Source organism: Maniola jurtina, chromosome 3 (assembly GCF_905333055.1).
Source record: "Maniola jurtina chromosome 3, ilManJurt1.1, whole genome shotgun sequence".
Classification (NCBI taxonomy): domain Eukaryota; kingdom Metazoa; phylum Arthropoda; class Insecta; order Lepidoptera; family Nymphalidae; genus Maniola; species Maniola jurtina.
Genome location: NC_060031.1, coordinates 587,558 through 612,987, shown reverse-complemented (window position 1 = coordinate 612,987; position 25,430 = coordinate 587,558). Strand labels below are relative to the sequence as shown.

The 25,430-nt window shown below is 33.5% G+C and overlaps 1 protein-coding gene across 1 annotated transcript in view; it reads right to left on the bottom strand.

Moving 5' to 3' along the window:
* The window catches only part of LOC123881051, a 77,255-nt gene that overhangs the window by 13,709 nt on the left and 38,116 nt on the right, over positions 1 to 25,430 (bottom strand). The window contains exons 5-7 of the mRNA XM_045929599.1: positions 2,972 to 3,099; positions 2,623 to 2,838; positions 2,045 to 2,191 (exon numbers count right to left, since the gene is read on the bottom strand). Of these exons, the coding sequence (XP_045785555.1) occupies positions 2,045 to 2,191; positions 2,623 to 2,838; positions 2,972 to 3,099 (491 nt within the window). The remainder of the gene's footprint in view (positions 1 to 2,044; positions 2,192 to 2,622; positions 2,839 to 2,971; positions 3,100 to 25,430) is intronic.

Here is a 25,430-nt window from a genome sequence, read left to right as displayed (position 1 = left end):
AACTAAGTAATAAACTACTGGTATCTAAATTGCTGGCTGCTGCATCTGCACTTTCTACTATTGACGGATTAACCTACATTCGGTTTCCGAGATCGTTCCCATAGATTAGCGTTAGCATAAAAGAATCAAAGAAAGCAAGGAGATCGCCTCCGCCCCCCGGACAATGGCGCTTGTGGCGTAATCAATGTAACAATTACTGGCAATTTGTACGCATTTATCGCTACATCTTAACGGCTCTCCGCTTAGAGAGATATTAAAAACTCCGTCACAATTTACACGGTTCTGATTACAAACACTTTGTCGGTCTCAATTCAGACATAACCGAATTAATTTTTAAACGCTATGTTACTTGTAAGTAGGTACACGTCCTCATTTGGTTTTGTAATGTTTTCGTGGTTTTCAATGCTACATGTCCTCGTTAGCAATTTAGTTTTGAAATATTTAAATGGCTACCCTTTTAACCAACTTCCATGCGATCCTGGGAAGATCGTAGCTCGCTTTGGTCGGAATCGTTGAGCGTAATATTAGGTAATAAGGGAGGCAACATTTTGTACTTAACAAAAACGCTATCTAGATTAAGGTACCTACTCACTGCTCGAATAAATCGATTTCCAGCCTCCCAATATGCGCTGGGATTGCTTAGTCGGGTTTAAGTATCTAATCTCACCTTATGAAACTTAGTATTGCTTCTATGTAAAATCCATGTAGAGTGGCATATGTATACATACATAAAGTTTAGAAAGATGTTAAAAGTCCAATTTACAATGGCTCTTGCATATACGTACCTACAAAATAATGCTCTCAATAGAGACATAAAATCATGTAACACTCTACACGTTCTCATTATGTTTAGTGTTACAAAAATCTTGAGTAAACTACTTACTTTAACTCGGTAGTAAAAGTTATACAACTCGTATTAAACGTTTATTGAAATATTAATGATGTTCGAGACTTCGTCCGCGTTTTAGTTTTATGAGTCCCTTGGGAACTCTTTGATTTTCCGAGATAAGAAGTAGTCTATGTCACTCTAGTCCAGTCTTACTATACTATAGGGTCTATAGATCGCTACTATAGCCAGGCAAAAATCATTTCGCCCTAAAGCACCGTCGCGCCGTGATTGAAGGACTAACCAATAAAGCAACAAACCCTTCCGCATTTATAATTTGGGTAGTTATGGGTGGTCATTATTATTGTTAGTACTTCTGTGTTATTAGTACGCGAAATTTTTGTAATAAGTGTGAATTATGTTTTGAAATCGACAACAAACAGTAGATTCGTAAGTACTCGTAAGTTACAAAATAACAATAGAATTGGGCAGTTGGATCACGTTTATGCCATTACCAAAACGATGTTAAACTGCGTTCTAATTTTTGCCATAAGTGTCTACTTAACAACATTTATTGCCACCATATTATCACGCTCAACATGTCACTTAGCCGTCGGCTTCACCAACACCTACTCTTGTGCGTGCAATAGATTATTTAGAAATACGTCGAGCTGTGAAAGTGTAGAAGAATCACAGCTTTGTTGAAAATCTTGAATTCCTTATCTGAGTGGCTGGCCCCAAACTGGGCACCCATTTCGTCCGTAACTCCATATGGAGCCCAATCTGCGCTGACGCTTTTAATAAAATTACGGAAATTATAAATTTCTCCTGCAATAGCTGATATCAATCGTAGTTCTAACGACAATAACAGATTTTATTTAGACGACGGGATAGGTAAAGTGACAATAGCATAAACCTATAACTATTAGACAATATTAATTACCTATAATTTTAGATAACATATACAAAATCTATCAAAACAAAATTCCTCACTGTAATGACTGGCGAGTGGCGAGAGTTGGTGGAAGCCATTGCCGAGAGGCACTCAACACGATTTGAGAGATTTTTAATCATGCAAATTGATTTACTAAAACACAGTGTACTTTGCATAAAGGCATCATATCATATCATATCATAAATATATAATCATTATGTATTTCATAATGATTATATTATATTGGCGATTAAAAAATCGGTCTAAGTTGCCACCACACTTACCTATAGAGAGTGGTGCGATGCGCGGCGTCCGCCTGCTCGATGAGCAGAGCGAGTGCTCGAGCCTGCTCGCCCAGCGTCAGCAGCTCCAGCTCCTCGCGCCCCACCTGGTACTGCAGCTCGGCTTGCTCGATGCGGGTGTCTATGTTCCTGATGGAAATTTATTTTGTTAATGATTATATTACATTGCAGTCCATTACCATTCTACCACGGAACACCGTGAACGGTTCTTGCTGTTCTGTGTTCGACAGCCAATCCACTCGCCCAAAAAGTGTTCGCTCATCGTTTCTGATAAGAAATTCGCTAAGGTGTAGAATGCCCTTCCGTTTCCTGTCACGTATACCCTCAAGGCAATACAGTAATTAGGCAACTTCTAGGTCAGCGCACTCCAACTTATATCATTGCTTTTTATCAAGCATGGTTATGTCAAGAGCAAACTTATCTGGCAATATGATCATGATGTACCTACTAATGGCTTCTGATACGGTTTAAGCTGAAACGATCCATTCAAACGCTTCAACGCTACCATTGAACTTCCACTATACCTACATTTTCCTATTAATAACCATTTTACCACTCACTCAGTGACATGAGTCTTCTCCAAGCGCCGCTTCAGCTCCAATATATTGGCCTTCCTGGTGTCAAGTTCAGCGCGCACCGCGCTTGCGCGCTCCTCCAAGGCACGTCGCTCATCTTGCGACAGCGTGGTGGCTTCGTCTCGGTTGCAGGGGGCCGGCGACGACGCGTGCGCAGCCAGCCGCGCCGCGCTTAGAGATGCGCTCAGCTGCTTCTTTAGACTAGAGGCAGAAAAGGGAAAAAATTGTTTTAGTTTTTTTCCTTTTTGGACTTGATTAAACCGTGCATGAGATATATTTTATCTGTTGAAACTTCGACTGGCTGCCGCGTGCCTGGATCCTGCTAAGATCGTACCTTTGTATGAGCGTGTCTTTGTCGGAGAGCGCGGCTCGCAGCGCGTCTAGCTCCCTGGTGGCGTCGCGGACACCAGCGCTGCGGCGCCGCGACCCCACGCCCGCCAGCGACACCTCGATACTGGCCATCTGGAACACAGCACTATATTTACATCCATACATATTTCCTTAGCTGACTTCCAAGGTAAAAAAAAATCGCAGGAAAGTTCTCCGAGAAATAACGCTGAGCGGGTCTTCTAAGAGGAAGTATGGTCCTCGTGGCAAACGTGCCCGAAAACGGCGCAGGAAAAAATGCTTCCATGAAATTTTAGACTAACTAACTAGCTTATGGCCACGACTTCGTCGTTGTGGACTACATGAACTTCCAACCCCTATTTTACACCTTTAGGGGTTGAATTTTCAAAAATCCTTTCTTAGCGGATGTCTACCTCATAATAGCTACGAGTATCTGCACAGCAAACAGACCGATCTTGGTTCGGAAAAACGTGTTTAGCGATCCTTTGCCCAATGCGACGGTTACAACATCCAAATTCAAATTCAAATTCAAAATATTTTTATTCAATTAGACTTTTACAAGTTCTTTTGAATCGTCAAAAGCATCTACCACTGGTTCGGAATGCCTTTCCTACCGAGAAGAACCAGCAAGAAACTCGGCGGTTGCTCTTTTCAAAGATTTCATATACAATATTATGTCATGAATAAAAGCAATTGAAGTCCTGCGCATTGCGCGTCCTGTCCTAACTTTGATTCATGGTTTTCATCCTCATTGGTGGGCATTTTCGCGATCTTTTAAATCTCGCTCATGGTCTGACCAATTGTACTGAGGTCAATTCTTGCAACGAATTGCACTCCCTTAACTGGTCAGACCATCTAGTTGGTGAAGTTTTCATTCACTAATGAATAGGTAACTACAAAACCCCTGAACCGAGAATGATAAAAGGGTACAGAGATAAGTAACTTGCATTCTAGATGCGAGAAAATATCAGTCTCACGGGAAACCAGAAAAATGTTGGAAGGACGGACGAATGTCGCGATTAAGAGCCAGTTTGTGACATGCCGAAAGAAAATCCCGGAAGTTAGTTATTTATAGTTAGTGACTAGTTACACAGTTATAAATAACTCGGAATGGACAACGGTACAGGTTATTACGCATTTACGAGTGAGTTAAAAGCCAGTCGTAACTCGCTGCAGGTAACTCGACGTAAGAATACCTACTTAGCGAGTAGTGCCACGGGCAATGTTACGCTACATTCACCACGTGCTTGCAATTTATCGTCCGTGTCCGGCTATAATGACAAGTTTTTTAACTTGCTTATTAATTATTCGAATGATATCGTGAGTAAGCTACAATGATCCGGACAGTCAGGGAAATTGAACAACTGTAGGAACTTTTTTACCACTTGGTCATGTCATCCCTTTCGAATCACAATTAAGCTTTTTACTATGCACGGCGCTTAAATAGCGAACTAAAAATGAGCCATGATTCAAATTAACCTCCTAACTTTGAAGACCATATTACAGGAACCTCAATGACTTTGAAATGGCGTGTTGTAACTCGTATTGGATCTGGGAAGTGGTCGGTGGTTACAGTTTCCTGCGCACGCTCCGCTGCTTGCGACGCGGGCGCAGGTAACCTTGACTTGGCGTACAGTACCTGCCTGTAGACTGTAATCACCTAATTATGTATGTATCATGCCACATAATGTAAACACTGAAAAAAATATGATGAGTAATTTCCTGATCTTTGTCCGTTTTTTAGGACTCATCAGTGACAAATAAATACATTCGGAACCTACCTCCATCACTTTGAAAGTTTAACAGCAATACAGATGAGGTGCAGGTATATAAAAGTAGGGTAAAATTGGGAGTTGTAGCTCACGTCTCTAGATAAAGCGCGGCGCGTCTAGCGGTGTAGCTGCACCGCGCCGCGCATCGTATAGACGTGAGCTACAACTTCCAATTTCACGATCGATGTTAAATATAATCAGTAACAAGAGAATGATCAGGTTGTCACAAACTCCTCGAAGATGATTCAATGGTGATATTATTCTTGGATAGCCTACTTATCGCTATTGACATCTCATTTTAGCATTATTTGGATTTATATAAGTAATCGTTTATTTTAAATCGTTCAACAAATTACTTTTAATGTGTCAATTTCAGATAAATCCTAATGACTCAGCTTTATAAGGTTATTTATGAAAATCAGACGGTTTTAGTTACACATTAATCAGCTGATGGTATCAAGTCAACATACTTATTATTTATTCTTAATACGCGTGCGGAAACTTTAAGACCTTGATAATAAATGTTGGATTTCTTTGAGATCGTTGATATCAGAATACCATCGTATTCCTTATAGTTTAATATATGTACATGATGCAGCCCACACAAATTCCATTTTACAATAACAACGTCAACTAAATCATTAACTTTTAATATCATTTTTATTTGTTTATAATTATGATGATTACTTTGAGTTTTTGAAAAGGAATGACTTTCTTAGACCATGTACATGAATAAACTAAAGTCGTATTAATCAACAACTAATAAAAATATTGACTATACTTTGCTAGTCATACTTATATTACTAATCAACCCTTAACAAAAGGAAAGTAAATAAAAACTACTAGATATATATTTTTTTTTTTAGAAAATTTTATTATCGAGACACCATTTTCTTAAAACAAGCACGTTTTTTAATGCACATATTGAAGGATGGTATAAACAACTAAACACATCACTATTCGTTTCGTATTGTTCATACAAACTTAATAAGCTAGGGCAAGATTTATCTTCCAAATTATAAACACTATCGCAACCAAACATTTTCGATATCCACTGCACTTTTTCTACACCTTTAGCATAAACACGTTTATTATTTAAATAATTATTCATGTTTACATAATCTTTGTAGTTTAAGTATGAAATAAAACCTTCTTTCCAATGTATTCCTCTGTTTTTTTCTATCCAACAAACTTGTTTTCTTTCCGTTTTCGTTAAATTATAAAATGGGTATGGTGGCTTGATTAAATAAGTCTGGATATGGTTATTACACAATATAGCTATTTCTTTTACTATAAACTCATTGGAATCCGTCTTGAATCCTTGTACATCAATGATGACACTCATGACAACTTGCGAACAATATTACTTAACAGAGCTCTCTCCGTCACTTACTCCATACAATCGTAGTTCCCATTTCATTTGAATATTAAGCAACCAAAATCCATGAAATTTTGCAGACATAGTCTAGAAACTAATATCTGTGTCTGTGGTGTTTTAGATTTTTCTAAAAATATGTAGTTTTAAAATTACAGGGGCTCAAAGATTTGTATTTTTCTTTAAAAAAAGGCCCAACTTTGTGCTCGTTTTTCTAGACAACGAAGCAATTTAATGAAATTTGGAAAAACCACAGACCTAGAAAATTTAATGAATATTATGTAGTAAAAAAATTATCGTTATATATTTTATATTGTTATAATTATGTGGGAACTACGAAAACCAGAAATTACACCCAGAAATCTTGAAAATTTCGTGCTGTCTCGATTTGTGCAAGCGGGGTGGTGAAGTGCGGGGGACGACACGTGAAACTGACAGAAACGGACAGTCTAAACACACGGGCCACATTTAGACTGCACCCGACTCCAAACTTGTCGATAGGTCTAACTAAATACATTTCAACTTGCGTTAGACGTATGCGTTACCTACTCAGACGTTGCCTGTAGATAAAAATATGTCTCATGTTTGCTGGCAATAGCGCATGCATCAAACCCTGCAAGTTGCAACTCTCTTGCAACCTATTCCTCACGCAATACGCACAGCTTTAATATTATAATTTTTGACAATGTATACTATATGTAATGCCATATCACAGGTCACTCTCTGATTTATTGCTAACAATTTACTTCCAAATGCAAAGAAATCTAAGTGTGTTGAATTCACACTGCCCAATACCAGGACCTTAAATGACATAAATTCATTGATAAATAATCATATGTTGAAAATAAAGGAGAACCCCGTGTTTCTCGGTATAATGTTAGATGCAAAGCTTCTATGGAACACCCACATATCAACACTTGATGGTAAACTCAGCTCTGCTGCTTACACTGTTAGAAAAATTCGACAGGTACTGACGTGGAAACTGCAAAAATTGTATATTTTGCCTATTTTCACTGTATTATGTCTTACGGACTCTTGCTATGAGATAAAGCGGTAGATATTGAGAAAAAAATGTATTACAGAAAAGGACAGGACGTGCAATTTATAATTTAAAACCGCGCGCTGCCATACAATAAAAATATAAGGAAATAAGTACCTTATCTATTATCTTATAGTAGCTTCTAAATATATTTACAACTAGCTAATGCCCGCAGCTTCGCTCGCGTGGATTTAGGTTTTTAAAAATCCCGATCCTTTCATTTCCCAGAACAAAAGTTGCCTCTCCGTAATAGCCCGTCTCCGGGATGCAACTTGTTTCTGTATCACGTAAGAATATTTAAACGGATTATCCTTTTCAAATCCCGAGGGATCACCAGGATTTAGGAATGCAATTTCTTACAGCATCAGGGTTGAGGTCAACGACAAAGTGTTTACTTGGTATAGATACCTTCAATATCAATTAATAATCGACACTTTTTAAATCCCATTAGATTTAGTAGTCAGGTCCCCTGCAACATCAGGATTGAGGAGTTGGAATCCAAATTTTTTATTGAACAATGTCGCAAACTTTCTTTATCGATTAAAAAAACTACCCAAAATTACGCAGTTAGGTTACCTGCCAAATTTCATGGTTTTGAGTCAACGGGAAGTACCCTAGAGGTTTTCTTGACACACACGACAGACAGAGAGATAGACAACAAAGTGATCCTATAAGAGTTCCGTTTTTCAGTTTGAGGTACGAAACCCTAGAAAACGTAGGAACGGCATTCCGAACCAGTGGTAAATTTTTCTGACCATCCAAAAACACTTTGAAGTTTACCTAAAAGTTTACAGGAATAAAAATTTATCATTGTATTCCATTCCATTTCATTCTATTCCATTCTGTTCAAAGATAAATAGATAATAAAAATATTTGTCACCGAAACAATAATTTACGATACATCGACCAATATCAATTTTACTGATGACAATCTGACTATTACCAAAGTGAACGACTACTATAATATCTATTATATACGACTAACATAATATGTATTATAAATTGTGTGCCGTTTGCATTCTCACTAGGTTCTCATTAAGTTTGTTTTATTTGGTTAAACTTTCTGGCATTTATATTGTTATGACGTTTAATTGGCAAACAGTCTGTTTATTGGCTGAAACTCAAAAATTCAGCCAATCACAACAAAGAAAATATTGTAATAATGATTGATGCAGCTTTCTGTAATTGAAAACAAAATATTTGACATTAACTTGAATGTGACAGTGTTTTCCGAATAGGGTTGCCAGAGGCCCCGTATTTTACTGGTTACCCCGTATGTCAGGATAGAGAAACCGGTAATTATGAAAATAAAATACGGGGCAAATAAAACTAAATATTTTTAGGGTTCCGTAACTCAAAAGCAAAAAGAACTCTTATAGGATCACTTCGTTGTCTATCAGTCTGTCTGTCTTTCCGTCTGTCCGTCTGTCCATCTGTCCTTCTATCCGTCTGTCATGTGTTCATGAACAAATATTAGTATTTTCAATTTTCAAAGTAAGATAACTACATATATCAAGTGGGTTATCATATGAAAGGGCTTTACCTGTTCATTCTAAAACAGATTTTTATTTATTTTTATGCATATTTTTTTTAATGCATAACAGTTTTTGATTTCTCGTGTAAAATGTCGAAAAAAATACCCGAATCGGAACCCTCGGTGCGTGAGTCTGACTCGCACTTGGCTGGCGAAACCGAACACTGACGTTATGTCCAGTAGAAAGAATATTTTCCTTTTGCGGCAATGCGTAGCCGAAACCCACTCGATATTGATCATGGTCGTAGCCAAGGCGGCGGGGCTTGGTTTGAGGATGTTAGCCTTTTTTTATACAAGTTAGCCCGTGACTTTAATCTTTTCTAGTGGTAAGTGATGATGCAGTCTAATTTCTTGGCCGTTAGGGCCATACTAACCATATAACTAGCCATGACCGAAGCCTCCCACCAGACCAGAAATTTAGAAATGGCGACTGCGCCTGGGAAGCCGTCAAAAACCTAAGCCTAAAATAATACTTACACTATTTCTTGCATTTGCTTACCAATTTTTTTTTGGAAATATATCAAACATTTCGCGCTCACTTCACTCGCGCTTTGAATTTGTATTACTTGGTGTAAGCCCCGCAATTTCGTTTGCATGAATTTAGAGTTTTAAAAATTCCGTGGGGGATTTTCCGGGCTAAAAAGTTTATGTCTGGGATGCAAGTTACCTCTGAAAAGTAAGTACCAAAATTTTGGTAAAGAAGATGGGCCGTGAAAGGGTAACAAATAGATAGGCAAATAGATATACTGTCGTATTTGTAATATTAGTATGGATAGGGAGCTTTAAAAATAAAATCTTGCTATGGCTAAACTCGTTTCCCTTTCACTTTAATTCTTTCTGTAATTGAACCAAAAACACTTACGCTCACTGCGCTCGCGCTTTTTTATTGTTGTATTTTATCTCACTGTCAAATTGAAAGGCGAAATTCCACTAACCAGGTAATTAGCCCATAAAGTTGAGCGAATGTTATTTTCCTCATGACAGGATTCAGTTCCGGCCCTGATAAAACCTCTCCCCAAATCGATTCCTGGCTACGGCCATAGTATTGATACTGTGAAGGTGGAATTACAAGTTAAATGTAAATTTAAGTTAAAATGCAAAGATTGTATGCATGAAATGTATAACATTTTGCTTTACAAAACTAGAGTTTTTAAAAGCTATTTAAATAAATAAATCTTTTATTTAAAATCACATTGCAAACACAGTTCACCAATCAAGACACGGCAACATACAGAGAAAAAATACAAAACTTACAAATAAACTGAAATATCTAAATAGGCTTTCCATGCATTTCAGAGAGAACCACCGCCTATTTCTTCAAATACTTCAAATTTTTAAATTTCTTCAAATCTAAACCCCGTATTTTTGATGGTGGTAGCCTGTAAATCAAAAAGAGGCAGGTGGCAACCCTACTTGCCACATGACATTACAGAATGAAAAATTGTTTTCATTACTCGGTAAGCCTACTGCCATAGTTTCACAGAAAGTGTGACGGTAGTTGTGACCTCTGATTGGTCGACTCTCTTTCACTATTTGCTAAAATTGATGATTGCAACAACAATTTTTTCTTTTTTGTAATCAAAAACAGAACACGGACGTCATACAGGTTGACTAATTGCAATCATTTCTGACCGGCTAACATTGTTCCGCTAGTGGCTCAAACTCACTGTCGCAGCAAGAACATGGTAAATTCAGCCAATCACAGCAATTAGAATTGGTTATCACAAATGCACCGATCTAGGAACCGAGAATACACGAACCAGGGCAGATAGAGATGAGAACAATAATATCATACGTAGGAAATCGACGGGGGATCGTTGACAATGATCCTCTTAAGGGTTTATATTCAAAGAGGCGATCGTTTATTATAAGACAATATGCTGATGTTTTATCCGGGATATCTTGCGAACTTTCAATTTCCAAACGTACGTCTACAGGTCCTGTCTTTAAATTCTCGTTTTGTCTTGAACAGTCAATTACAAACAGTGGTGCCTTTTCTTTAAATGTGATCAGATCAAACAACGGGTCAACAGGAAGATTATAATAAGACTGACGAAATTGAGTGTACATTTCGTATAATATACTGTATTTATTTTCATCAAATTTCAAATTAAGTGAATCGTATGGGTAATACTGTGAATTTAAAAACAGTGTTACATTTGTTAATTTGCAATGATCAAATATAGAACTATCATTAGTCTTACTGTTTTTCCTATTAGTTTGTAGACCAAAAATAACATATCGAGGCTTTTCAAGTTGAGAAGTAGTTTTAATTGACCACGAATGTTTTGTAGTTTTAGGAAGTAAAGGATATTCATATAAATCCCAATTTCTGAATGCTATTTGAATAGGTTTGTCTTTTTCTAAATACTTAAGTAGTGAGAGTCTTTCACGATCCGAAACTTTTATATGCGGCACACGCCACTGAATTGTTCGTACTTCTATATCTATATTATCATCCTTGTGAATTGTTACACTATTTAAATTACTATTACTTCTATTCAGAATAAGTTCATGTTTACAGTTTATAATAATTTTATTATAATCCTCAGCAAATCCCATTATTTTATTCAATGGTATAACAGCATTAAAATATCCCTCTGTCATTTTAAAACCATCCATTTGCCAACCCCACAATGCTGCGACTTTGCTATCCCCCTCATTCATCGATATGTATGATTTTAATGTTGTGGTTATTCCAGGGTTTCTTACGCGATCTATTTCAATACCGTTCATTTCATACCTTATGTCTTGAAATAGAAACATAACAGGGTTATTAGTAAAATTTACAGGTTTCTTTATTTCTTTCCCCGATTGATCTTTTCCAGTCACTGTGGCAAAGCCTTCAACATAAATTGAACTATTACATGGTAATATGTATATGTCTTGCTGATGTATTGGAATGCGAATTTCATCATTTTCTTTAAAGCTGTTATTGTATGGATTGTACGTGTGGATCTCATAACTTTCGATAGAATTATCGAATACTGGGGTGTTATTAATATTTAGAATATTCATACTTTGAATCCGAGTGATCGGAGAAAATCTTTGTTTCTTTTTGTTACAATATTACGATTTGCTTTAATACGTGTACGCGCTTTAGTAGCAGGCAAATGATTGATTCTTTTCACCTCATATCCAAGTGTTTTATTAAACACTATCATTTTGCTCTACGTAAATGAAGTCTCAGTTGGATATTTTCTTCTCTAAAATCAATATTGTTACCGTTTTCGTCAATGATTTTAACAGTTATGGATGATATATTACTCTTATTAACAGGAAGATAAATAATATTTTTTGGAATTTCTATATATCGATATCCTGGAGGAACGTTAGGAATAAATTCATGAATAATATGTGATGCAAACCCATTATTAAATGATCCGAATATAAGATCACATTCGATCCTGATGACAGACAAGGGAAGAATGTTAACTGGATTAACAGACTCATGCCATTTATTTGCTTCAAGTTTTACATTTGGGAAACCAAGTAAGCGTCCTAAACTGTTTTCTACGTCAAAATGTACAGTTTTGGAACAAAAAAGCGAGCATGTTAAAGTATTATTATTTGGTTTTATTTCAATTTCACAGTTGTCTAACTTACTCGCAAGATATTCTCTTATGTCATATAAATCATAAGTACCATATGGAATTTTTAAATATTTACATTCATCACCATATGCAAATATGTTATTGCTATGATTTATGTTTGGTATTGAGTTCAGAGCAGAAAAATATAATAAACCGCATTCATATTCACCATCGAGAATAAGAGGAGGTTGAAAAAATGATTCCAACACAGATTTGTGCCCGGTAATAGTGATTGTTACAGACATGATCGTAAACTAAATATTTACTGATTTCACTGAACTATTTATACATTTTATTTTGTGTATTCCAAAAACTTCTTAAAAACTTTATACATAGATGACCGCAGTTATAAGGATGACTACCTTGAAAATTTTTGTAATTATAACTCATACCAGTTCCTAAATATTGAATTAACTCTTTAGGTGGTTTTAAATTTCCATAGCTGTCAAAGTATTGAATTTCATTATTTACTTTTGCATAGGCTACCCAATGAGAGCCAGGATTATTGGAGCTATCCAAATTAACTATACCACATTCTTTTCGAAAAGGATGTTTTGGCATCTCATCTCTCATAAACACCCCTCGAAAGTAAGGAATGTCTTGCGAATGGTTGATGATGTCGATATTGGTGAGCGCTCGTTTGGGTAGCCTTTCTCTTAGTTTTTTTCATTTGAAATGTAAATTCCTAAACTACCTCTATGCGGTTTGATATGTAAACCTTTGCCTATATGGAGGGTTTCCATTTTTTCATGATGCCTCTTTAATTCTGTAAAACGTTTTTTAGCGTCTTTCAAATCATTTATAACTTTAGCGATTCCTGCAGCACCACCAGCTAAGCTACCCGCAGCAGATAATCCGGCAAAAATAGGTATCAAAGGAAGTACTCCACCAGTTTTTGGAATTGGTATAATTCGAGGAAGTTTTATTGACGAGTCTTTAGTCAATTCTTTAGCCGCTGCTATGGCTAATTCTATAGCCATTTTCTTACATTTGGGTTTCATTTTTTGCACATGCTTTTTTGCATGAGCAACAACATGTTTAAAGTGTTTTTTCAAACCAGTGCCTGAAGCGGATTTTTTTGGCGACACTGTTTTAGAATTGTTGGCTTTACTAGTCAGTCCCGACCCGGTATACAATTTAGCTATCATAGCTTTATTAACTAAATTTGCTGCTATCTTTTCTCCCAAAGTTGCATCAGATGCTAAAGCACGTTGCTTAGCCCTTTTCATCAATATTTTATCAGCCTTATGACGATCACTTAATGAAGTTGACAAGTCGTATGCAATATCGTGTTGTTTACAATATTCATCCAATTTATTTACACCTTGATCTCCCCGTGCAAGCCTTTTATACAATTTTGTACCAGCACCACAGTAATTATATCCAGGTAGATGAAGTTCAAATGGTAAATGATTTATAAACCAATTGAGAATACTGCTCTCTTTCATTACTTTTATTACAATGAATGTAAAATAACTATACTATCACTTAAATAACAATAAATAAATTGGGAACTGGTTAGTTATAAAATATTCGTTCTATCTATCCAACTATTTTCACTCGATGGAAATCCTAACCACTTTACAAATATCTTGTTTCCTTTTCTTTTTAAAACTTTTTCAATAAGATAGACATTAGGATTTTCTGTTTTTTGAAGTTCTTCTGCATAAAATGAGCCCAAAATTGGCTGATGTTTAGCATCTTCTATAAGGTAAGTAACAGGATTCGTTTTCTGTACTTTTTTAATACGGAATATTTCGGTGGACCAATTAGGAGTGTAACCTTTTTCAAAAACACCTTTATACTTACTAATCCGCACAAAATCTCCAACTTTTAAATTTCTCTTCTTAAGGATTTTTAACTGTTTTCCTACATTAAATCTTTGAAGTATAAGTTTCTTATTATTTTCATTAACTGCGTTAGGGGATAAACCGATCGTTCTATGTTTAGAGGTGTTATAATTTTCAACTATTTCTTCTAGCACGCCTTTAGTCCAAGTGTAGTTTCCTTGGAAACTGAATTGTTTATACATTTTATTTTTTAAAGTTCTTATAAGTCTTTCAACTATAGAAGCTTTTTTAGTGGAATATGTAGAATAATGATTGATGTTAAACTTTTTGACTATCTTTTTAAAATTTTCGTTGTAAAACTCAGTTCCAAAATCTGTTTGAAGGTTTTTTGGAATACGTCCTTTCTTTAATATAGATTCAAACGCTTTAGAGACCTGATCTTTATTTTTAAACTTTAGTGGAAATGCCCAAGCATATTTTGAGAATGTATCAATTACAACTAAAATATATTTATAACCTGAATTTTGTTTCGAAAGAGATTTCATATCAATCAAGTCAGCTTGCCATAAATCGTCTATATCTCTCATGACAACATGTCGACGAGGGAAGTTTACTCTTGCATTTTTATGTATTTCATTTACGACGCTGTTTTTGCTCATGTTTTACTTTACTAGCCTCGGTGATTTCGATCAAATTACTTACTTTAATATTTATTTCTGTAATAAACTGATTAATTGATGATATTTTTTTTGAAAGATTCTCTGCCAAAACATCAACGTATTCTTTTGTAACACAATCGTTAGAATCTACCGGCTGCGCAAGATTTTTTACTCTTTTATGCTGAGCATCCAAATTATTGTTTGTACACTTCAAAGCGCATTCTAATAACACTCCTTTCATTCTTCGCATCTTATTAACATGATGTCCAAACTTATCAACTTTCATGTTCAACCTGCTTATCAATACTGAACACGCTCCATAAATGTGCTTTCTTTTATTCTTTTATTATACCCGCTTCTTTTAACTCTTCAATAATCGAAAGAATTTCATTATCATGATTAGTGTTGCCAGCGTCTCTGGACGCAATAATCAATCTTAATCTTTCAATTAACTCATTAGGATCATCCCAATAGATGAGATCAGTATCAGTTTTGTATTTCTTTAAAACTGGTAGCCTACCACCGTACTTTAATTTGTTTGTTTCACACATATCCTTTTCATAAAATAATGGTTTGATGATTTGAGAATATTTTTTTCCTTTGTCACCTTTAATTTGATTAGCAGGATTGTAATCCCTTTTATGAGCACTAGTACTAATTAAGATATCTTTATATGTGATTTTATCACTTTCAGTTACTTTATTCAAGTTTGGTTTATTTCTTAATAAAAGTTCTATTAAACCAGCAGTTAGTTCATAACTTTTATTATCAATAGTAATAAAAGTTAATTTGTTTGAAGACATATCATCTACAGTTGAAAATTTGACGGGGGTATTTCCTATCATCAATTTTTTGTTAATGCGACGTATACCAAATGGTATAGATACATTGCTTTGCTCGCCAAACAGATCATTGTCTGCCAGTGTTTCGGAAATGTTGACTTCATCATTTAGAAATTCCAAAGGTTCAGACATTTCCTCTTGTTTTTTCGGATTTTCTTCAAAGTTATTATCGTTGTGAGTAATTTCAATATCACCATCTTGTTTTGAGTTTATATTTGGAATTTCAGGCGATTGATTATTTTCAACACTTGCGTTGTTACAATTAGTTTCGTGATAAGATTTGTTTGTAGCATATTTATTTAGTGTAACAATTGCTTTCAAAGGATCAGACAGTGGTTTAAATATTTTTTTCCGCCTCAGTTCTAACTCTTCATCTTCATCACGTAATCTTTTTACTTTACTTTTAATAGCCTTTACTGATTTAATTAACTCTTTTTTCAAACTTGTTTCCATTTCTTTTTTTAATTATTTTACACAACCATTGAACTATGTAGTAAAAATTAAAATGAAACTAATTTTAAATTACAATCTGTTTAAATAATTTCATTCAAAATTTTACAAAAACGTCGAAAGATTTTCTATATCTACCGTTATTTAATTCACAATCTTTGTTAATTATTAAACATGTGTATGGATCTTTCCATATATCTGAACATAATTTTTTGAAGTCTGACCAAGTCATGTCAGAATTGACATGTTCGTTATAGATGTGTTTCAAATTTATATCATCTTGTTTAAAAATTATTAAAAAATTTACGTTATCTCGAATTAATTGTTTTGGTATCTTAGAATATGTTTGAGTCAAATAAAAACAGTCGATGTTCTTATGTCTACCCATTGAAAAATAATCTCGGATATTTACTTGGTTCTCGCAAGTAACATCATCAAAAATAAATACAGAATTTTTCAAGGCTTCAGTAGGAGGAATAACCTCTTTATCATCTTTGAAGGTAAAGAGCTTAACAGCTGGAACCATGCTTAAAACTTTATTCAAAAAACAATATTTTGGTTGAAATGTTGTTTTAGAATATAGGTAAACATTTTGAAACTTGAGACCATTTTGATGTAGTAATAAGCTTAACATTGTGTTTGTTTTGCCGCAATTTGATGGTCCACATATTATACAGCGAATCGTATCGGGCAATAGCAAACTATGCCTTTTTTGGATTGATGACGCTTCTATATTTAAATTGTTAATTTCCAATGTTACTGGTTGTTTGATCAACTTCATTGTGTTTTCTGTTAAAAAAGATAAAATCCTGTTATAAAGTCTTCACATTATATTCTATATAATTTTATAACTAAAATGTAACATAATGTTAATAACCAATTTAAAGAAATGACACCATACACGTGTAAACTCGGAATGCGTTGCTGTGTCACTAAAGATTTGTTTTCACTTTGCTCAAATTACCCATTTGAGAATACAAGATTATATAAGATTTTACTATCGATGCATGTTCATTCCTGTTACAGCTCTCGGGAAAAACTTGGAATGTGATGCTGTGTCACTAAAGCATTATGTTTTCGTTTTGCTCAAATTACATCGTTTTAGATCGCAAGACAGTATTAGATTAATTATTATTTATTAAAGCTTCATTCCTGCTACAGCTCCCGAAGAAAACAGTAGCCGCGCTCATAATTTTATCATAATAAATATCGAGTATTTTACTTGGTAAGTTATTATAATTATTTTATAACAATGTGCTGACTTTTAATAAAGCATGTATTTTTTTTACCGTTATTTATTAATTATTTTTCTTTTTGTTTCAGAATTATGTCGACTCCTATCTTACCCAACGAAAATCTAACAAATCCTTTTTACTACGCACAAGATGTAAACGGGTTCGCGGAAACTGAATTTCAGAGACTTTGCGAGGATTTAGCTCAAAAACAAGCAGCAGAACCAGTTCAAGCATCTAGTAAGGAGATGAAAAAAAAGAAAAAATGCAGTTTATCACTATTGAAGCCTGTTTCACCCCCGACTTCTACATCAACATCCTATGTTATTCGCAAAGCAACTGGAAGACGGCTTCATTTAATAAAAATAAATATTTATGGATTAAATGGAGGAGAACAAGATGAAAATATAAATGGTGATACTCCTAGTGTTAGTGCACAGTATGTAGTCAAGGATAATTACGATGAAGTTATGGATGCTACAGAAAATTTGATAGGTAAAATAATGTCAAAAATTACTCACTCCATATAAATGTGAACTATTGTTGAAATGTAATTTGCTTATTTTTAAATATCATCATATTTTTTGTTTATAAAAATAGTGTTTTTTAGAGTAAGGAGCTGTAGCATGAATTCATTATTTATGAAATAAACGTAGTTAAAAGAATAAAATTGTTTTTTTAAATTTTAAACTATTAATTGAAAACATTATGATTGTACTAAGTACCTAATAATATTAACGTATTCCATGTAAATATTAGGTAGTACAATCAAGTTTTTTCAAATATTTCAAGGGTTCGATTCCCTTCAATGTAAAGGTTTTTTTTAATTTTGCTTAATGTTTGCTTACTGCATTTTCATTTCTTGACCAAGGTGATAAGGATATAATGTTGAAATTGAAGGTCTATATAAACAAACGTAAAGGTCAGTAAGCAAACATTATCACCTGCTATGATATCACTATAACTCAAGTTATTGATCTCGATAAATATAAAAATAAAAAACTAAAAGGTAAAATAATAAAATGACAGTGATGATGAGTAGTAAATATTTATTTCAATATTTGCATGCATACATGAACAATCAAAATTGCACAGTAATGAATAACATAAAATCTTGTACAAATTAACAACTAAAAAATTGTACTGTAGTGCCCCCACGGCAACGTTTTAAATTGCTTCTTTAAAATTTGTCTTTTATCATCTTCACTATTTAAAACTAACTTATTAATTTTTTGGGTATATACATTATGATTTTTAGATCTAATAACACACATATTCTTTCTGACTGATTGATTGTAGTATAACACATTTTTGTATTTATCTATATCCAACCTTTTGGTAACAGATGTTGTCACTCCTTTTGCCTTTTTAATAGACATTTTTTGTGATTCAATACAATACAATTTTGCTCGTAAGCCAACAAATTCAACAATAACATCTCCACCCATCTCATCTTTAAAAAACCCCGGAATTTTCATATTTGCTTGAGGGATATTGTAAACATTTTTATCGCTAAAATTGCTGGTATCGAAAAACTTAATATTCTTTTTCATGTCTGAATAAAAATCATCAGTATATATGCGATATAGTAAGCTATCAGTATCAGTATAACAAAGTTCAATATTTTCTTTATATAATGGTTTCATTATAGAATAGTGAAAGTTATATAAATGTGTTTTAGCTAACTCTAAAACAGTAAACCCCACATAAATTGGTCTATCCAAAATTAATTTCGTTTGTTCTAATTGGATTGCAACCAAATTATCTGTAAATATCGACAAACATTTAAAGTTAGGCGCACTTACATACTTTTCTGCTCCAATAATCCTGTTTGTCTTATTATTCTTATCTGTCCATGTATTAACAAGTTTTACATTTACTTGTTTTCTTTTATTTTCTATGGTTTTACCAAAAATAGCATTATTTTGTTTTTTGAAAAAGTCTTTTTCAAATTCAGACTCTGCTTTTTGCCTCAAAGAGGTATTCAATTCAATATATGGTTTCAAAAATTCTTTTTGTTCAAATGATAGAATTCTATGAATTTTTAACAATTTTAGACCGTTTTTAAGACATTCTTTTAAATGGATGTAGTGAATAACATAGGAACATTTGTCGTATAAATTTGCAATAAGCTTGGCATTTCTATGACCAAAAGGTGTGAATTTTTCAGCAGCAAATGGTAAATCTGAGTGAGCGTCATGTATTTCAGATGGATAACTAAGATCTACTTCAAGTATATAACCAATGTTACTATCAACAGTAATAGAATCAATTTCAAAAGTCTCAATTTGGTCTTTGTTCAAAAATTTAAAATTACTTGTAGGAAGTTTCATCATCATTGCATAACCATACAGGTTTACACAGTCTAAATATACCAAAAAGCTACTTGATTTGTTGATATCATAGTCAGACATATATTTATTGTTAGCTTTAGCATACCTTAAAGAACACTGAGCTAGACCACCTCGTATACCTTTTTCAATCATTTGATACATCTCCACATCAGTTATAAGGTCTAATTTTACATTGGTATGCAAAAGCATTGCATCCCAACTTAAAGAAGGTGAAGAAACATAATAGCACGGATCTAAGCAATAGGTTGCTAAGCTAATTTTTCTGAATTTTTCAAAACTATCTGCTAGTAATAGAACATCACATTTTAAATATAAATCTGTATATTCGCCTAAATTTTTTATTTTAAAAGTTTTCCAAACTTTCAATGCATGTTTATAATCTTCTTCCGAAATAAGTTCTGAAGTAAGTTTATTAAAAAAATGTTTTCGTTTTGGTAACTCAGTTTCATCGTAACGTTTTAAAGAGTCTATATAATCATAGCAGTACACACCCTTTCTGCAAATCAAATCAAATAAATACTGATCACTGTAATACCTACGCAAGTTTACGAAGTCATCTTGATGTAAAGATCTAGCTAATTTATCTAAGCTACAACTGAGAAAATTAAAAGAATCGATGAATTTCAGCTGAGCAGCAGTTTTTGAATCAATTGATATAAATTTTGTGAAAGATATGTATTTTTCTTTATTTTTTGGAATAATATTTATACGACCATTAATACTCGCTAACTCTTTAATAAAAAGATGGCAATCGTAATTACTTAAATTATGAAATATAATAGGTATAAAAGGACATTTCTTTGCACTCAAGTTGCAAATGTTGTGAGCCGCGCCTCTATATTCCCCTGTAAAATGATCGTGATCTGCTACAATTTTATCTGTGGATGTAAATTTTTGTTTACATATACAGCAAACTTTTGCATTATGAAAACATTTCTTTTCAGTTTCAGTAAGTAGTTTCATGGGATTATTTTCTAACAAAATTGCATGTAATCGTTTGACATCATTTGAAATTGTTTCTACAAATTTTTGAGCACAGTTAGCTCCTATGTATGAAACCAGTTCATTAAGTTCAGGTTTAGATTCACAACAAATATAGTACGCGAAAGATGTGGCTTCATGAACCTGTATGGTTTCAGTATGCCCAGATTTACTTTTATCAGAATATTCTCTTAATAAACTTTCAAAATCACCATAAATCACAATTGGTATTCTTTGAGTTCTTTCATAATTATCAAAATATAATTTACTATTTTTCTCTGGAAGAACAGTTTTAATTCTAGCACAATTATGTTTGCATAATTTTTCTTCTGAATTGAAATAAATGAAGCACTCCTCACATAAAAAAATTTTAGACTTATTTTTAGTAAGTTGACTATGAACCAACCGTTCAAAGTTTCTTATCAAACAAAAATGTCTTTTATTGTTTTTAGTAATGTAAAGCAAATTAACATGAACAAGTTTACGCTTGCTGGTTTTGTACAGAGGTCCGTTAATATCACCATTTTTTTCTAAACTGTATATATTAACACTTATGTCAGAATTATTTTTTTCAAATAATGTGATATCCTCAAAAGATGGTGGAAACGACATACCATCTGTTTTTAAAACTTTTGAATAATGAGGATATGAAGATACTCTATTACAGTTTTTATCGGTGGGATACATATGTGCTAATATACTCCACAGAAAACACTTATCATCACTATTTTTAATATTTACACAAGATCTAGTTTTCAGAATTTTTATTGGTAGTGGAATATAGGAGCCTGTCCTTAAAGGATTATATTTATTAATGTTTACTTCTAAATTATTCAAAGAGTCAAAAGACCAGCCTGATTCTGAATGTTCAAACTCTGATAATTTGTTAAGCAGGCTTTTTACACACTCTAAATATATATTTTTTATGTTTGTGGATTGAAAAATTTGTACATATTTAGTATTAAACGACTTCAAAGATTTTTCATTATTTTTTGGCAAAGTAAAAGTCGCAAATAGTTCAAAATTTATTTTAAGAGCATTATGTTTCTCAAGACTTCTTTTTACTAAATTACATATCGTATTTACAACTTCAGATAAAAATTGCTCAGGTAACAAAAATTTTTTTGATGGACATACACGATAGCTTAGTATTCTGTTCTTAAAAGCAGTTCCAATTATTTGAACATTATCGAATTCTGTGCGAAGTAAACAATTAGACTTATGTATATAACTTTTCTTATGTGAAAAGTATTTTGGCACTGTTATATTACAAATATCACAAAAAGTCATTATGAGATTATACTAAGTAAGAGTACTTATTATTTGAAGTTAGTAAAATGCAGTTAAAATTTTCATGCTGGGTATAGTGTAGGTTTAACCCCTTTAAAATCTTCCTTAGCAGCAGCGATCAAGCGATTCGTTGCCTGCCAAATTTCTGAGTTGGTATCCATACATGACTTATAAGTAAAAAGGGCGTGACGCCATCGATTACCCGGGCTTATCTTTGATGCTTCAGCAGCGTTATAGATGCGGAGTTCTAAGTAATAATCGCCTTCCGTTATTAATTTCTCTGGTTTTCGCTGGGTAGAATACCCTGATGCTATTTTTTTGGTGATAAAATTTTTAAGTGGTTCAAGCTTTTGCACCACTTCTTCTTCGTACTGAAAAGACAAAAATAATATTTTTAGTTATTAAAAAATATTAACTCAGTTAATAAAATGTTTATTAATAAATAGGTTTCCATCAATAAATTCAACAACCCAGAGTTGAGTTGCGAAACCTCCCCTAAAGCTAACAATTTATTTGATCCAGCTCAAGAATCGAACTTGAGACCTTAGGCTCCATATTCAAACGTGCTAAGCTAATATTAACTAATAATTAAATAATTAAATATAATGATGTAAAAAAACCATTAATATCTTCTTAAAGGGTTTAGTTGATGCTTATATTCAGTCAGAATTCTAATATTTCTTGAAAACAATTGTAATAATATTATATTTACAGTAAAAATAAAGTGTAATAACTCACCTCAGACTCCCATGAAGGACGTGCAGCCTTGACAGGCTTTTTTTGAAGCGCTTTCTTACGCTTTACAGGTGGTTCCGGTTCAGATTCTGAATCTGACTGCCGCTTTTTCGATTTCTTCAATTTATTGAGTGATTTACTCTTTGAAGTTGAATTTGAAGTTATAGGTAATTCGTCATCCGAATTAAAAGGATTATTACTAAAGTTCGAAGCCCTGTTATAGAAAAAACATTTTTTTAATGTTGTCACATCATACTATTAACTAGTTCTGAAACAATTAAAGATTTTTTGGTGAAATGAAATTTAAACATGTATGTACTTAATGTAACTTTTTAAAATACTATTAGGTAAGAAGTTAATATTAAAAAAAATATTATTTCTCTGTAGATGCAACAACTCTTTCATTAAAATATGTAAAAAATAAAAAAATAAAAAAATACATACATACTGAAGCTAAACAACTGCTTTTTGAGTTTAAAAAATGATTTTTTAAGTGAATTAAGTAAACGTTTGCTCGTTGAAGTGCTCACAAAAGAAATGCGTAGTGAAAACAGTGCTTACAGAATTTAGGTTCTTCTAATAGTCAATCAATAAAGTCAAAAGTTCATAGTATTTGCATAGAATAATGACTCTTAAACATAAAAGTAATTAGAATGACATTCAAAGATCTCATTATTACACACATACATAAGATGCCGCATGCATGTTTAGGATTCCCTATTAGGAAGCAAACTGCAAATATGCAATCCTGCAATACGAGTCATTAGACACCGAAAAAGAATCACTTTTAGTTAACACATGATGTATCCCGACTATACCTACTTTGATATTATTTTTTAACACTCATGGCGTCTGTTCTGTATTTCTACATTAGATAAGTATGCATATTATGCACTATGTAGGTAATGTTTACAGCAATTGAAATAGTGTAATGCCAAAATACAATATAATATTTCATTAGTTACTTACCAAAAGAGGATCGATTAATAATAATTTTATAAAAATTATCGCCCATTTAGAGAATAAAAAGTACTTATACTTACTTATATGAAATATGATTTTATCGGCAAAAATAGTTAGGTAGAAAAGTGTTAATGTAAGTATTTTATGGAATAGTAGGTCTATCAACCGAACTCGATCTACTCTATGAGTCATGATAGCATAGTGATTAAGACGTCCGCTGCCTCCGGTTATAAGTCGGGCAGGGGTTCGATCCCGGGCATGCACCTCTGACTCGGACACTTGCTTTAGTGGGATACCATAACACTAGAATGAATGAATGAATTGGATGAACCTTAATACTACAACACTTGAATTTTAACCTTCTATTATAAGAGTGTGGTTAGTAATTATTATTGATACTTATATACCGACATACTTACCTGTTCCGGCATAGCATGCTTTCCATCCTAACTGACACACCACTTACCATGTTTTGAATACTTGAATAAATGAATGAATGAATGATTGAACGATCGTCTTTGAACCATTATACCGCAACACTTGAATTTTCGATAAGGGAGTGTGGTTACTAATTATACTTATATTAATAAACTGACAAACGTACCTGTTCCGGTTTAGTATGCTTCCATCTTAAACTGACACACCACTTACCATGAGTTGAATACTTGAATAAATGAATGAATGAATGATTGAATGATTGATCGATTGTCTTTGAACCTTTATACCGCAACACTTGAATGTTCGGTAAGGGAGTGTGGTCACTAATTATACTTATATGAATAAACTGACAAACGTACCTGTTCTGGTTTAGTATGCTTCCATCTTAAACTGACACACCACTTACCATGAGTTGAATACTTGAATAAATGAATAAATGAATGATTGAATAATTGAACGATCGTGTTTGAACCTTTATACCGCAACACTTGAATTTTTACTTTACGATAAAGGAGTGTGGTTACTAATTACTTATATTAATAAACTGACATACCTGTTCCGCTTTAACTTGCTCCCATCATAAACTGAACCTCCGCTTAACATAAATTTGAGATGAGTGCTACATTAATTGCATTAGGTAGGTTCTTGAGGGTTCCAGTACAAAATATAAATTATTCTAAATAATCTAATCGATGCTTAAGAATAGAATTTGTATAAAATATTCCAACTCAGTATCGTAAGTAGTTACATCAGTTGAGAATGTGCTAAATCAACCATTGAATCATCTTTCTACATGAGTTAGTAACAATAACCTGATCATTCTCTTGTAACTGATATCTATTGTGAAAATATTGTGTGTTCTAGCTTAAGTCTTATAGATCCGGCGCGCGCTGGCGCGCCGCGTCATCTAGAGACTTGAGCTAGAACACACAATATTACCCTACTTATAAAGGCAGGCAGTGCAGGTTATTATTTGATACGTTAGCAAGTGTATAATTATTTATATTAATTCATACTATGTCATGAGATGAACCTATTCAAAGCTTGATGTGATGGGCATCTTATACCTATATTCTTTACAATAAGTACTCTCTTTCTCATTTTTTGAAAGAAAAATCGGTTTACATATTCCCCAAAAAAGAGATCTCGCAATGTTCTACGTACAACAGCATTTTTATGGATGTCCGTGTGTAGTGTGTTACCTACAGGTGCCTACAGGCTACAATGGTTTTCACAATCACATGAATCACACTTTCAAGATAAGTAGCTAGGCAGGCAGTAAATGATCAAATAACTACTCGGATAATGGACGAAGTCCGGTGAAGTAGGGACCAAAGCCGACAACTCATTTGACAATCTCGGAAACGGCATTGTATATTTATAGCCGTAGTGCCTAAT